At 41.3% G+C, this 15,651-nt stretch overlaps 1 protein-coding gene across 12 annotated transcripts in view; it reads left to right on the top strand.

Moving 5' to 3' along the window:
• The window catches only part of TLR3 (toll like receptor 3), a 52,173-nt gene that overhangs the window by 34,258 nt on the left and 2,264 nt on the right, over window positions 1-15,651 (top strand). For 9 of the 12 annotated variants that reach the window (XM_067721682.1, XM_067721689.1, XM_067721687.1 and 6 more), the window contains 9 exons: window positions 2,283-2,425; window positions 3,746-3,871; window positions 4,544-4,714; window positions 5,298-5,488; window positions 6,556-6,710; window positions 10,238-10,341; window positions 10,812-11,021; window positions 13,742-13,862; window positions 15,299-15,377. In XM_067721682.1, coding sequence (XP_067577783.1) covers window positions 2,283-2,425; window positions 3,746-3,871; window positions 4,544-4,714; window positions 5,298-5,488; window positions 6,556-6,710; window positions 10,238-10,341; window positions 10,812-11,021; window positions 13,742-13,862; window positions 15,299-15,377 — 1,300 coding nt within the window. Of the gene's footprint in view, window positions 1-2,282; window positions 2,426-3,745; window positions 3,872-4,543; window positions 4,715-5,297; window positions 5,489-6,555; window positions 6,711-10,237; window positions 10,451-10,811; window positions 11,022-13,741; window positions 13,863-15,298; window positions 15,378-15,509; window positions 15,611-15,651 lie in introns of those variants that run through there. The other 3 variants (XM_067721683.1, XM_067721691.1, XR_010939543.1) reach the window with 3 other exon arrangements.

The raw sequence follows: 15,651 nt of genomic DNA, 5'->3' as shown, positions 1-15,651 counted from the left end.
CAGAAACTCTAAGTAAAAATTGCCCATAATCACATAGTCCAGAGTCTTAGATGTTGTTAATTTTGTTTTTTCCACCTCCCAACCCTCCCCCTCAGGTTGTTATATATGATTTCTTGTATAATACCTATGGCTGGAGATTCAGGAGAGCCTGACAGTTAGGGGCTTGAGTAAGAGAAAAATTGGGGGAAAATAAAAGCCGTAAAGAAGAATCACCATGATTAGGGAATTTCCCCTGAATATTCTAGAATATTCTAAGCCAGATGTTTTACTTTGAACGCTAGCTGGAAGATGTTAACTGTAACCCTTTAGGGCGACTCCGCTGGGTGGGACTTGAAGTCTGCAGCCCAGGCTCATGTTCAGATCTCTGTGATTGCATGGTGGCCGACCTCTTATACCCTCAAGAGTCGGTGAGAATTCGCAGACACAGGCTTTGGTGAGGCCCCTGTGGCTGTGGACGAGTCCCCAGGCGAGCTCCTTGGATGTTCTAAGTCCTGCCTCTTTCTTGTTTGTGTTCTGGTTTTCATTTACTTATTTAAAGGCCGCTCTTGCCCGCATGGCGCGCGGGGGTCTGCTCCCAGGGATGGTTTTTTTTTTTTTTTTTGCGTTACGCGGGCCTCTCACTGCTGTGGCCTCTCCCGCTGCGGAGCACAGGCTCCGGACGCGCAGGCTCAGCGGCCATGGCTCATGGGACCAGCTGCTCTGCGGCATGTGGGATCTTCCCAGACCGGGGCACGAACCCGTGTCCCCCGCATCGGCAGGCGGACTCTCAACCACTGCGCCACCAGGGAAGCCCCAGGGATGGTTTTGTAGCAGCGATTGTGCAAGGGGCCAGAGGGAGAGGGCCGTGCTGCGGGGGGAGACTGAAGGGGAGCCAGCTGTGAGTCAGGCCCTTTCAGACAGGATGGGACTCTGTCACTTGGGATGAACAGCCCGCACCCTCACGCCCGCGCCCTGCCGCCCTGGCTCTTCGGTCAAAAGTGTGCCGACGGGAAGATGGCTGAGGACCATTGCTTTATGAAGCAATATGGTCCAAATTCTGGGATTCCTTTGGTACAAATTTTCAGGTAATTATCCATAGAGAGTCTTATGCCTTCCATGTGTAGAATTTATTCCAGCCCCTAGATAGTAAATTTTGCTTTGAATCTAAAAACATTCATTTACTTTTTGATAGGTAATATTTGCAAAAGCAACAAAATACAAAAGACCGAAAAATGAAAATAAGCCCTCTTCCACACTCCAGCCACCCAGTCCCCTCGTAGGAGGCAAATACTCTTCTGAGTTTTCTCCTTATTTTCATTTTAAAAGGGGTAATTCAACTCCCCTGCAGTCTGGGAATCTAGTTTGTTATCAGCTGGGGGGAAGAAGTAACATGGAAAATATCGAATTTTTGCTGTGAAAATCTATGAAAAGTCTGTGAAAATCAACCTAAATTGACCATTTTGCATCAGGTATGTCAGGCTGAATACGCACTTGGTCGCTCTGAGTTGTGGGTTAGATTTCAGGTTCACCTGCCACCCTCCAACCCCCGGGGAGAAAACTGAACAGGGCTCTCGCCCTGCAGCCCCCGGTACAGTGTTGGCTCTTCCAATTGTAGTTATGTTCATTTTTTCCTCACTGGCTGTGGAGACGGTAGGTCTGTTACTTCTCCATCATGGAGAATATATGGAAAGGCTGGAGGGTTTTCTCACTGACCGTTCACTGTGGCCATAGCCCAAGAACCTCTTAAGGCCACACAAGAAAAACGAATGCTCTGGCCCCGCCCTAATAACCACATCTCTTAGGACACCTAAGGTGGGTTTCTTTTTCTGTTTCCTTGATTAAAAGAAAGTGAATGGCCCTTTCTACGAAATAATTTTCCTTTTCATTAGAAAAAAAAGTTTGTAATTTGCAGATGTACTTAGGTGTCTCATGCCCAGCTACATGAGGGACACATGTCTGTGTGCATATATGTGTGCATGTGTAAGTGCTTAGATATATAGTGTGTGTGTCTGTCATTATCCATGTCTGTGTCAGTATGTATGTTCATACCTGAAACTATGTCTATGTACAATCTTGAATAGGTCTCATAACTCTAGTTATGAGAATTTCTAGTACTAGAAATTATCTCTATTTAACAGTTAAGGAAACTGAGTCTCAAAGTGGGATGTAATTTTTCAGAAGAGTAAAAATTGGAGCCCTGGTATGTCTGGGAGGGCTCCCTCCTATATAAATTTGTAAGTATCATTGATTCTGAAGCCCGTATTTACAACTTCTGGTCTTGTAACTGTGCATTTCTATTTTAGGAGTTTGACAAAGCCAATGCACAGAAAGTACAGCAGTTATTCTGGGAGGTCGAGGAAATGTTATTTGAAGGGAAAGTAAGCCCTCACACCCAGAATCTACAGGCTGAATGCAGTGAGTGGGCAAGAAGGTCCCTCCATCTGAGGTAAGGGGATTGTTCACAGTAATTCTCCAGAATGTGTTTGGGAACCGCTCACTCTTGACCTGTTCAATAAGTTGGGTATATTTTGAGTAAAAGCACTTGTCAAAATATGTATCTGGAACACATGTCCTTTACTGAGAAATCACGCCTTTGCAATGGTGTCTGTGGAAATCTGGAGACATTGCGATACTCAAGTGCATTTTAATTTGTGAGAAGCAAATGTAGCTCATCCCCAGAAAGGCATTGCATGCATCACAAATGCGAGAATGGAAGAAGGGCAGGAGTTATCCTTTACCTTCACACTCACTAGTCTGTGAGCAACATGTATCTGCCCTTGAGAGCAGTGCACAGGGCGGGGTTGGGCAGGGGAGGTGAACAGAGTGATTATTTGCTGAGTGATTGGATAGGTGAATCTGACCATCTCACCAAGATTCCTTATGTAGGAAGGATCATCTATTTTTTTTATATCAAAGATGAAAGATGTAGATGAGTAAAAAGGGAAGATGTTCTTCCTTCAGTTACTCAGCCAAACCTACTTGGAGGGAAAAAAAATAATCCACGTCAGTTATCTGAAGTTCCTCTATATTATATCTGGGGAGAATAAATTAGAACACTTGTACAAATGTTGATAGGTTTTCTGGTTACCTCAACTAAGTAACTTTTTAAAAATCTTGACTAAATAGGTTTTTATTTTTCCTCTCCAGTCCTTTGTAAGCCCCTGCCTTAGTGTGCACTAGATATTAATGATGGATACGGACTTTTCTAGGCATCATGGTGCACTTGCCTGAAATCCAGGAGCTCAGATCTGTTTCTTTCAGTGTTGTCTTACATAAGATAAAAATGAAGGAGGAGAGGGTAGAAAAAAGAAAAGATGACAAGGACTGTAAGCCTAGTGTATATATTTACATATTTTTCTGCATTATGTATATATCAGTTAACATTTGTAGAGAGCTTCTGTGTGCCCAGCATTACCCTAGTTGTCTGAATCTGGTTACATTATCTATCAGCTACTCGTTAGTCCTACAAGGGCACTATTATTCTACTTTGCATACAAAATCGAACTGATGAAATCAGTGGTTCAGGGAGCCTGAAAACTTTGCCTCAGGTCCCTTCATCAATGGCAAGAACTGTCTGTCCTCTTCCCTCAAAGCCTGTGGTTTTCCTGTGATCCCGTTACACTGCTCATGTACTAATATCTACCTTATCACTTCATACACGCTCCTTCAAAATACTATAGGGAAGTCCATTACCCAACTTTTAAAATTGCAAAACATCTTTCCCTTTCCAATCAAAAATATTAGTTTCCTTTTTTTTCACTTGCAGAGTATTAGGAAGACAGCTTGTCCTGCCCACTGATGAAGGGGTCCAGCATTTTCAGGGCAGTAAACCTGCTTCTGCCATCCACAGACCCTTCTCTGACGACTGTGAACCCAGCAGCAACATCAGAGAGTATGTTGCTAGAAGTTACTTTTGAAAAGTATTTTAAATTGCATTTTAGTTATACTTTTTCATGTCTATCTGAGCCATGAGCCTTGGCTCCAACAATTTGGAAGATTGTTGATTTCAATGAAGGGCAGGTACAGAGCATTTTTTTTTTTTTACCCAAGATGCTTCTGATTTGCAGTTGATGATGGTGATGGTATGTGTGTGTGTAATACAAATATCAAGGGAGTTAACTTTTAAACTGTTTCAAAGACTCTGAAAGGCAGCCTAGATGCAAAATCAAAAACTGCTTTATTGTGATGGATCCTAAGCCACAGGGCAGTAACAGAATAAATAAAGCTCTATTCGTTTTCTTTTGCTCACTAACAGATTTTGGTAAATCCCTCTATGCCATTCACACATATTCGGGACTGTGCCATGATATCCCTTCATTACAGCAAAGAGGATACAAGCTTGTAGAATAATTTAGACTTTTAAGAAGCCCTTAAAAATTTGAATGATGTCTGAGCCAAAATGTTGCTTTTAAGTGTATGACTTTTGTCAAATGTAATATTTAGTGATTTTTAAAATTTGGGACTCTGTGGCTTTATGGATAATTTAAAGACCCACCACGATCACGTAGACATTGTATTGTTGACGTTCTGCAAACCCTCACGGAGAATCTGATTTTCCCCATAGGCTGTGCATCTCTGGCTCTCAAATAGTCCCGGCGGCACTCTCAGCCCTCACTCTGCCAGGTCCTGTTGGCACAGGGATTGCGGACCTCACGGCATGTTCATCCCTGGAAGAAGAGGTTTATGATGTGGATGGGAAGATTGAAGAGTATTTCGCTTTTGACAGAAAAGAAGAGTAAATAGAATTTTATTTGATATTGACTTAGTACAATAATATTTATTGGGCATGTATTTTGATTATATGCTCATTTAGTGTTTTGTGCATTTTTCACTTATCCAAAAGATTTTCCATCCTTTTGAGAGTAACGTGCTCCCCAAAGCTTTTAGATTCCTGGCAGGGTGTAGATATGCTAGAGCAGCGTTTCCCTTTCTTACTGACAACGTGGCTCAGACAGAAAACAAGAATCGTGTTCAGCATGTTGTAGAAAGTGGAAAGGCAACTAGCGGCCTTTGTCCCCCGGGGCTCCAGGTGCCCTATACCTGGCCACCCATGGGGGCAAAGGGGAAAGTCCAGTCTTTGCACTAAATGCCTATTTGGTTCTTAGACAAAAGCTATCAGTATTGCATAATAAACATTTGCCTCCTGATTGAAAGCTGATACATTAAAAAATAGCAAAGTGCTGTTTAAAAAAGAATGTTGGGTTTATTTATATATGTACGATGTATATATATGCGTGCATGTTGGATAGATAGATAGGTGGCATTATTTGAACTTCAACCTTTGATACTTTAGTGATGAAAATGGGTTTTGTCCTTAGTGACGAGGACTGTCTTGAACAAAACCCAGCTCAGCACCACAGGACGTGGCATAAGCACGGACTTCCTCCTGTTTCCCCACATGACTGTGTCAGAGATGCGGTGGCTGCAGAAGTGTTTGATCACATCTGGACAGCTGTGGTGGAAATACTGGAAAAGCTGACTAGAAAAAACTGGGAAGTTACACTCACAGGTACTTAATTTGTACTTAATAAGTTGACCTAATGAAAAGAAAAAATAATTCCTGTTCCTCAGCTTTCTGCCCCACGAGTTTGGCCAAATCTAGGACCTGACTGGGGTGAGAAGGGAAGTTGGGTTTTCTGCCTTTATTCACAAGTGAGCTTTAATCACTTCATAAAGGACATTCTCGTTTTTTGAGCTATAAAAATGAGGTAGAGGCATTCCTGAAAAAAACACAGAAATACACAAGAAAGAAGCTACAAGTCACTTTTTAAATTCTGGCTTAAAAAAATTACCTAACTGGGGCTTCCCTGGTGACGCAGTGGTTGAGAGTCTGCCTGCTGATGCAGGGGACACGGGTTCGTGCCCCGGTCCGGGAAGATCCCACATGCCGCGGAGCGGCTGGGCCCGTGCGCCATGGCCGCTAAGCCTGCGCGTCTGGAGCCTGTGCTCCGCAATGGGAGAGGCCACAACAGTGAGAGGCCCGCGTACCGCAAAAAAAAAAAAAAAAAAAAATTACCTAACTAATGTCTAATAATCGGATATTGTTTTTTAACTATAGATGACATTATTTATAAAATAAAATGTAAACAAAGCTAATTTATTAATCACTTCATTTACCTGTATAAAATGTTCTCTAAACTACTTGAAACTGAGCAGAAACAAATTATGGAAATTTCAGTGGTGGACAGTAGTGACTAGTATTAACCAATTTGTATAACAGGGAAATATCATTAAATATTAATAATTAAATTTTACTTAATTAAATTTACTTAATTAAATGTTACTTTTTCCAATCAAGGGGATTAATTGGGATATTATAAAGTACCAGGAATCCTCCTTGCCCCAGTGTATAATCCCGATTTTTCTATGTCCCACTGCAATGACAGTCATTTCATTAGATGCTCTTGGAAAGTGTTAGCCCATTGCTCTGTGGGGTCTGTCCTCTCTATAGGAAGGTTCAGCAGCCACAGCAGACTCATGGTATCTCAAGAACAGATATTCTCTTTGAACAGGGGATTTTAAGTACATGTATTTGATAGTATTTTTCTTAATAATATTGATTTTTCTTTGGCACAGAAGGAAAAAAACAGAAAGAAAAATCGAAAGTAGCTGAGACTAAATCTCCACCTATGGTCGTTTCCTGTATTAATGCTGATGTGTCCAGTGTCCCCCCGTCCAGAAGTTCTGAAACTCGAAGTGTATCCCTGGCTTCTCATCTTAACCCACCTCAGGTAGATGCTTTTCCACTCTCTCTTTCCTTCAATCTTTATATCTCTGGCCTCAGTTTGTCAAGAGTGCCATTCTATTAAATTCTGTTATCAAGATATTTGGGTCTGTTGGCCAATAAGACTAAAATTTAAAAATAATTATTTCATGGGGTTGAATAGAATCACCAGATTCTTTGATAGAGTAGGGACACTCAGATTTGAGACTTTCCACCTGCTTTGAACTGTAGAGCTGTTTCCATATTTTTGAAGGAAAAAAATGCTTTCCCCCAATAGTTCTAGCCAATTTGAAGGTTACAGATGTTCTCCTGTCCTCCCACCAAAGTGATAAAAGACTCAATCAATGAGTATAGGTTGGGTTCATTCAACATTGAGTTTGTATTAAGTGAACTGTATTAGGTGTTTTAAGGAGATGTAGAGATGAACACAGCATATTCCCTGACCTAGTAAAAGTGAAGAGTATGATACAGGTCAGATGCAAAGTCTTCTGTGAGCATTGTGCAAAAGAGTTGTAGGAGAAGCAGGGAGAAAATGATTTATTCTGCCTGGAGTGAGGCTTTATCTTTTTTGGTTGGAGGTGAAATTTGAACAGAAACATGAAGAAATGGGTAGGCTTTCCTGGATAGGAATTCTGAGTGGGTCAATTCAGACCCACATGGAGGAGTGAGGGAGGGGAACAGTGATTGGACTGAGGCTTAGAGGATGAGATACTGGGACAAGCAGAGTCACTGTGGCAAGACCAGGGCGTTTGGAATCAAGAGACCTATGAGGGGAATTATCTTGGACATGTTTAACTTTTCTAAACTTCAGTTTCTTTATCTATAGAACGAGGGTAATAATATGTTGTGAAACGGATTGTTGTGAGGATAAAACCATATAAATATGTGAGAGCTCCTAACACAGGTATATACTGGGAACTCAATAAATTTTTCTTGAATTGTGTCCCTATTCAAAGATCTAGTGGAGGGGCTTCCTTGGTGGCACAGTGGTTAAGAATCCGCCTGCCAATGCAGGGGACACAGGTTCGAGCCCTGGTCCGGGAAGATCCCACACACCATGGAGCAACTAAGCCCATGCGCCACAACTACTGAGCCTGTGCTCTAGAGCTCGCGAGCCACAACTACTGAGCCTGTGAGCCACAACTACTGAAGCCCGTGCTCCTAGAGCCTGTGCTCTGCAACAAGAGAAGCCACCACAATGGGAAGGCCATGCACCACAACAAAGAGTAGCCCCCCTCGCTGCAACTAGAGAAAGCCCATGCGCAGCAACGAATACCCAACGCAGGCAAACATAAAATCAATAAATAAAATAATTAAAAAGAAAAAAAATGATCTCGTGGAAGGTGAGGCTGGAAAGGATGAGCTTGCTTATGGGAACCCTTCAGGAGTGCTAAGGAGTTTGGACTTTATGTTTGCACAGCCCGTCTGCTGTGGGGAAGCAGAAAAAAGATAAGACAGGATTCCTGGTCCGTACAAGTTAGTTGGAGGGAGTCAAGCCATACCAAACAATACCAGACACACACACACACACACACACACACACACACACACACACACACACACACACACACACACACACACACACACACACACACACACACACACACACACACACACACACACACACACACACACACACACACACACACGGTATGTTTAGAGTGGATGAGAGTTTGAGCTTTGGATATAGACTACAACTTTGGAGTCCAATGTCACAAGCTATTGACTCTGTGATCTTGAATCTGCCCCTTTCTTTCAAAGCCTGTTCCATTATCTACGGGATCTATGAAATAGGAGGCCATGAGAATTAAAGGAGATAAGACATTTAGTACAGTGTGTGGCACAGAGCAGACTGTTAGCTTTGATTATTATAATCAGATGCTAATTATAGATCATATCATATTTTATTGTATTATAATTAGATGTCTTTTAGCTCATTAGTGCTGTGTGGGGCTCAGAGGGAAAGTAGCATACCCTCACAAAGTAGAGTAATACATGAACTAAATCCTAAATGACAGGCAAGATTTATTAAGCTGAAAAAGAAAAGGGAGGATGACAAGGCAGAGACAAAAATATGCACCCAGCATAGGAGCAATAGGGCCCAAGGTTCACGGAGCAGTGGATTGAAACAGAAATATCTCATAGGGTTGTTTTACCCTCTAGTTTAAGGGCTTACAATTAGTCTTTGTTCGTGCTGTTCAAAAGAAACTTTTGGAATTGCTACCAGTTTAATGAACTTTTTGGTCTCTTTAAACTGCTCTGACAGGCTCAACAGTATTGCTCACTTTTCATATTGAAGTATGAATCACATAAAGGAACAGTTGATGACAACCTAGAAGAGAACATTTAACTATCAGGCAATATAAATACACTTGAAAAATACGGAGATTTTAAAACCTAAGGATTTATTTTAACAGATATTTTGTTGTGTTTACAGTTTTTTATAGTTTTTTAAAATGCTTTTTACGGCTATTTTGTTGTTTGCATTTGGATAAAAGTTAAAAGAAAGTGAATGGGCAACAAAGTTTAAAGTAAAAGTAAAGTACTAGTAGAGTTTATTTTGAAATAGTCAAAGCATTTTAGTGATAATCACAATAGGTCTTACTTTATTCCTCTAACATTTACTTTTATATATATTCAACATGAGGAAAATGTGATTGGGGTGCCACATTTTTCTCGAACTATAATTCTAGTTTCAGAAATCCTGTTTGCCTGAAGCTATATATTATTTTAAATCCTAGTTGGTCATATTATGGGATGGAATAGGAAATTAATAATTACTTAGCCCTGACTTCATGCTTTCACCAAGGTTATCGAATTGAATTCTCCTAATAACTCTATGAAGTAGGAATCATTATCCCCCAGAGTAAAGATTAGGAAGTTAAAAATCTTTCCAAGATGACCAAGCAGGGGGCATTAAGAACTGGGATTCAAATGCAAGCCTGTCAGACTCTGGTCTCAGGTTTTCCCAGGCTCTGGAGCTGGTCCGGGAAGCTCACTGGGGTGAGCTGTGAAGGGTTGGGTCGGAGGAGAGGTGCCAGACAAGCTGACCAGTGGGAGCTGGGACACCTTTTCTTTGCTTCTCCAGACTCTCTGTCCACCCTCTTCACTCTGGTGAAGGTGAACACACAGCAAATGAACAGAGGGCTCCCTGCCCTGCAGCTTTTGGGAGCCAGAGCACGGAGGAGAACGAGGCCTGGCTTGTTTCCTCCTGGCCCTTCTACCAGGTCACAGTGGGTTGGTGGCATTTCTCCATCAGCTACCCGGTCCAGATTCCAGAAGCCTCTCCCTCACTTCTTGCTGCTCCGAGCCTAGGTGTGGTAATGTGTCCCTACTGTTAACAAGCCTTGGGGAATTGCTCATTCCTTATTCATTTCTCTTCACACGTCTCTAGAAAGTATGGTCCCTTTATTAAATGCACCTCAAGTTAGCCAGTTTGAGGCTGCCCTTTGTTTCCTGTGGGCTCCTGACAGGCATCCGTAATTGCAACGGCTCTGGGTGCTGTTTAATTTTTATTCTTTTCACTTTCCTCAGATTCATCGCTTCTCCAATAATTTTTATAGTGACTTGAATGGTGTGATGACAATTCAAGCAAAACCACTTCAGCAGAGACCTACTTATTTTGCAGATAGAACACAGTACGTATAAAAAATAATCACCCAGCCTCTTCCCTGCGCTGGACACACTCGACCACTAAAGACCACTGAGGACGAGATGATAAGAATTGCATTTAATCCCATGCTCCAGGTGTGTCTGAGCACATAACAGCCAATGCGTAAGAATGAAAACAGCCTGTTCTAATGACAACCACAAAACAATCCCTGTTAGGTTGGGGCCGATAAGAAAAGGGGACTGTAGCTGTGAATTCTTAATCTTGTGGGCTATACGGTTTGATTACAAACAGTGAGAGACTTAAAACAATGAGATCTCTTCCCCCTGTCGATGATCCTTCACTGAAATTAAAATTGAACTGGAAATGCTGGTCTGTCCATTCATTCAACAAATAGGACTAAATTCTACGTGCCAGGCTGTGTTCTAGACAAAGCCTAGTAATGAGCAAATGCATAGAGCTTACATGTGAGTAATGAACTTGACTTCCCTCCCCCAGGAGTGAGCAAGAGGACAGATCACTGGGTTCAGGGGCCGGTGCTCTTGCCTCGGCCCAGCACTGTCTGGCAAGGATCTTGGAGGCTCGCGGACTACAGACTTCTGCAAAGAAAACACCGGCATACAGAAGGCTGCCTTCTCTTACCTCAGAATCACAGAGAATAAAAATCCCCAGCGTGTACAGTGATGAAGTTCTTAGGGGAACGAAACTGTAAGTCTTGTTTCTCTGGTGGTAAAACAAAGGTCACGGAGGACAGAGATGCTTGTCAATTAGGGTTTATGGTTTATTCTGGACAAAGCATCCCATCAAATCTTACGTGGACAGTTTTCTAAGTAGCTCATTATGTGGATATTTAACATGAATTTGTTCCAGTAGTATACTTACTACTAGATACTAGCTATTAGCTAGATACTAGAATATAAAGTCAGGCCGTGTACCTACAGCACAGGCAGCTAAGTGCAATGAAACTCCTGATGGAGAGGGTCTTAGATGGGTTTCAATGGCTGAATCTGTAAAACTAATCATTAGCTAATGCTTTTATATATAAACAATTAATACTTTCATTGTGAGGTGTAAAAACTGATGTACATAAGATGCGGTTAAAATAAAAGGGACATATACCCATTAGTTTTTATTTATCTTGAAGGGCGAGTTTCATTCTGTGTAGGGAATTTCAGAAAATCTTTTGACCTTAGGAATCAACATCAAATCATTGCCTTATTAGAAAGGAATTTGTCTCTTCCTTTATTGTAGAATTACGAAGGAGCTTTCCAGTTTTCTCACTCACTCAAGTGTGAGGCAATACTTGTGTTAACAACAGCCAGTGTTTGTTGACTGCTTTCATGTTCCCAGCACTAGCTAAATGAATCACATTTATCTTATTTGTGACCTACCACAAACCTTTGAGTTGGTACTCACATTATCCCAAATCTAAGATGAGGAAACAGAGGCTGAAAGGAGTCGAATAACTGGCCAAAGATCACTCCCCCACAGTGCTGCCTGGCTTTGGAGACCAGCCCCTGGACCACTGGGCCACCAGGCTTCCTGCAGCACGGGAGGGAGTTATTACAGGGACCGCATCTAGGTCCCCCTGCGGGGGGGATGTGTAAGCAGCTGCCAGTGCTTAACGAGTGACTAGACTCCTTCGAGATGCACTCCACAGCACCCTTTACAGCTTTATGATAAGTCAGCGTTTCTTTCACTAGTCGGAAGTGCTCTTTCCAGCTTTATTGAGTCTGCTCTGTTAATTCTTTCAAGATCTCACTCCCTCCTCCATGTCACTTTGGGCACCTGGGACCCTCTTCGTCATCCTCTGCCGTGTCAATAGCACATTACTGGCTCTTTCCTCTTCCTCCCAGCCCACCCAGCCTCCATTGTCAGGCTTTCATCAAAAACCTTTTCTATTTTTTACTGAAATAAATTCAGACACCTCCAACTGTACATTCCCTTCCTGTTTTGTCCTGGCCTCTCCCTATTTGTAGATCCATGTCTTTCAACATTTTTAAAATTATTGCCATGCTAAAAAGCCCTTTTAGCGTATCTTTTCTAATTCCTCCCCCACCTGTGAAAGTTTAATATAGTGTAGAGTTTTGTACTTTTTTTTTTTTTTTGCGGTACATGGACCTGTCACTGTTGTGGCCTCTCCCGTTGCAGAGCACACGCTCCAGATGCGCAGGCTCAGTGGCCATGGCTCACGGGCCTAGCCACTCCACAGCATGTGGGATCTTCCTGGACCGGGGCACGAACCCGTGTCCCCTGCATTGGCAGGCAGATTCTCAACCACTGCACCACCAGGGAAGCCCTATCAGACATTTTTGAAAGCATAATTATGTGGGTATATAATAATTTACTGTGTTGCCCTATTACTGAAAATTTTCATTTCTTCTATATTTTCACTATTATATTGTACAGTGAACGTTATCTTACATAAATTTTAGTAAGGATGTCTTTAAACTGTTTCCTGGTGGTAAGTCCTAGAAGTAAAGCTACCAGGTCAAAGGTTATGGATATTTTTAAGGCTCTTGAAATATTTTTCCAAAGTTCTTCTAAGAATGGTTCTACCAATTTATAGACCCACTAGCAATCCACAAGACTATTTCCTTGCAGCCTGTAAACTTTAGTTAGTATGTATATTTTAAAACTTGATGAATCAAAAATTGTCATATTTTAATTTTTATGAATTTATTATTAATAAATAAATGAATTAGAATCTGTTTCTAGAATATCCATCTCTATTGTGCACAAATTAGACAATTTAATTTTTCAGTGTTAATATGTGGTAGGGAAGGTCTTTTATCATCATTACTCTTCCTTTGTTGAACTTACTCACCCATGTTGACAAATTTTACAATCTGGTTGTCAAATTTTAAAAAAAAGTATCACATTGGACCTCATAGCATTAAATCTATTAAAAATGTAGGAATAATTGACACTTAGTTTTCCCATCAGAGAACATATTTTGCCTTTTATGACCTTACATAAAGTTTTGTGGTTTTCCTCATCTAGGCCCTGCACATTGAGAATTAATTTTATCCTTCATTGATTGCTCTATTCCCTAAATTTCTACAGTGCTTGTATTCAGAACCAGACACCGTAGCACTATATTATATCAACTGCATTGCATTGTAATCTAATGACTTGATTTGTTTTCAGTACTTTGTAATCTTCTTAAGGAGAGGAACTAGATATTCAAAAACTTCCGTGTTCTGCGCAGGGGCTAGCACAGCTGAGCACTCAGTAAATACAGGCTCACAGTCCTTACTAAACACAGAGGTGACTGGGGCTGGGACTCAGTCCCCTGCCCATCTTGTAGAAACTCAGCTCATCCTACTTGGCGTTTCCTTTGGGAGGCAGGTTGTGATTAATAGCTTCGCGGTAAGGTCTGTTTGTCTCTGTACCTGGGTGCTCAGGTCATGTTGTTGTGTTTACAGGCAAACTGGCGTGGACCGCACGGCCTCCCCACCAGTTCAGACCTCAAGGAGCAGGTTGCCACCAATAGGCTCAGAGACTGGGGAGCAGAATATGGCAGTTCCCGGATGGCGTCCTGTTTCTGTAAGACAGATTTCTTAATATTTAAGTGCACCATTTACATTGTTGCAAAACAAACAAACATAATTTGGACACTTCCACATGAACACGGTAGCATAAAATGTCTCCATGATCTGTTTCTTGAAAGTAACTGGCTTGTGAGAATTTATAGGAGGTGGGAGGATTAATTCAATATTTTGTGAAATAAAAACACGGCCCGAACTAAATCAGGAAGTCCAGGTGTCAAGGCCATATCTGACGGTCAGGATGGTGTAGCGAAGAAAATAGCATGAAGATTACGTCAGGGGACAGGCAGATCTGTGTTTGAATCCTGCCACACAAACTCTTCATATGATTTGCTTCCAATTAGTCTCCCTGAGCCTTAATTTTCTCACTTATAAAAGGGCAATAATGATTCCTACCTCAAAGAATTGTTGTAAGGATTAAATGAATTTATAGACGTTAGATAATGCCTGGCATGGATTAAGAACACAGTGACATACCCTGCCATTTTCCCAGCTCTCATTTTCACAGTTAATCTTTGCCATGTTCAATGGAATGTAGGCATAATGTCTTCTTCACCCAGGCTCAACTCAGCCAAGCGACCACAGAAAGTCTGGGGAAGGTATGCTGCTGATAGAAAGCCTAACCAGGTTTCCCCCAGATTTATAATGACTGCTCACCTCACTCCAATACAAGTAACTTGGGTCTATTTTATAAAACACAGAAGACCCCCAAGTGTGAGAACATAAAGCCTAGGGAGAGAAAAACCAGCTGAGGCAGGGCTTTCTCTCGCATTCCTTCTGCCTCCCTGAATATAACAGTAAAACTCATTCTCAGAAGGCAAGAGTTGCAAAGCTTTAATATTTAACTTTAGAATATTGTGGCTTAGAGTGGAATCCTAAAAGCAGTCAAATATCACATTTAAAAAAAGTCAGATGCTTCACAAATGCAGAAGAACATTTCTATCATAGTTTAATATTAAGAATTTTATGCAGTTAAGGTTTTTAATCCAGATTTACTTATTAAGGCCCTACCACTTTACCGGGTTAAAAACTACAATTACATAATTAAATTGATAGGTGTGTTTAGTGGACCTTATACTTAGCAATATCTAAATAAAAGTTTTCAAATAAGCGAGTGAATGAATGATAAACGAGCGACTGATTGAAGCATATATAGATTTTCTTTTGTCTTTTTAAGGATTGCATTTATTTTAAACAAGAGCATATCATCCTTCATTTAGCTCAGAGGAAGGCATCCACAAAAACATGTGTTGAGCACAGTACCTGTCCGTGTAGAAAGATCACCCCTTCAAGAAAGATCTCTGGCCACGGAACAGTTTTCAAGCCCAGCACATCCCATACATTTTGGGTCGGTTCTCTGTTAACCATAACTTTCGTTTTTAAAAATATTTGAAACGATAAAACTCATCCCTCATTTTATTTTTCTTCTAACAGTCAGATACACCCCGAAAAGGTTCATTGACACTGAGGGAATTTGCTGGTCACACATGGACAGGTCAAGGTTTTTTGACAGGTCGGTGTTCTCCATATACAAATAAAATGATGTAATACGTGAAGTTTCAAGTTTTGGAAAGAGAAATTGGAGATTATCGACCTTGAGAGGACAATTTTGACCAAGAGTTTGTCATCTATGGCTATATCTCAGGAATCTCCATAAAGAGGAAAACTGCAAAGACAAGCACTTCTCTGCTGTTGGTTAAAAAAACAAAAAGTAACTGAGTAAATCTGAAGATCGAAGTGGTTTTGGTAAGCAATTCATGAATCAATTGGGCAGCATCTCATGTGGC

Source organism: Pseudorca crassidens, chromosome 21 (genome assembly GCF_039906515.1).
Source record: "Pseudorca crassidens isolate mPseCra1 chromosome 21, mPseCra1.hap1, whole genome shotgun sequence".
NCBI classification, from domain to species: Eukaryota; Metazoa; Chordata; class Mammalia; order Artiodactyla; family Delphinidae; genus Pseudorca; species Pseudorca crassidens.
The sequence above is the reverse complement of the archived record's forward strand: the minus strand, read 5'-3'. Positions and strand labels throughout refer to the sequence as shown.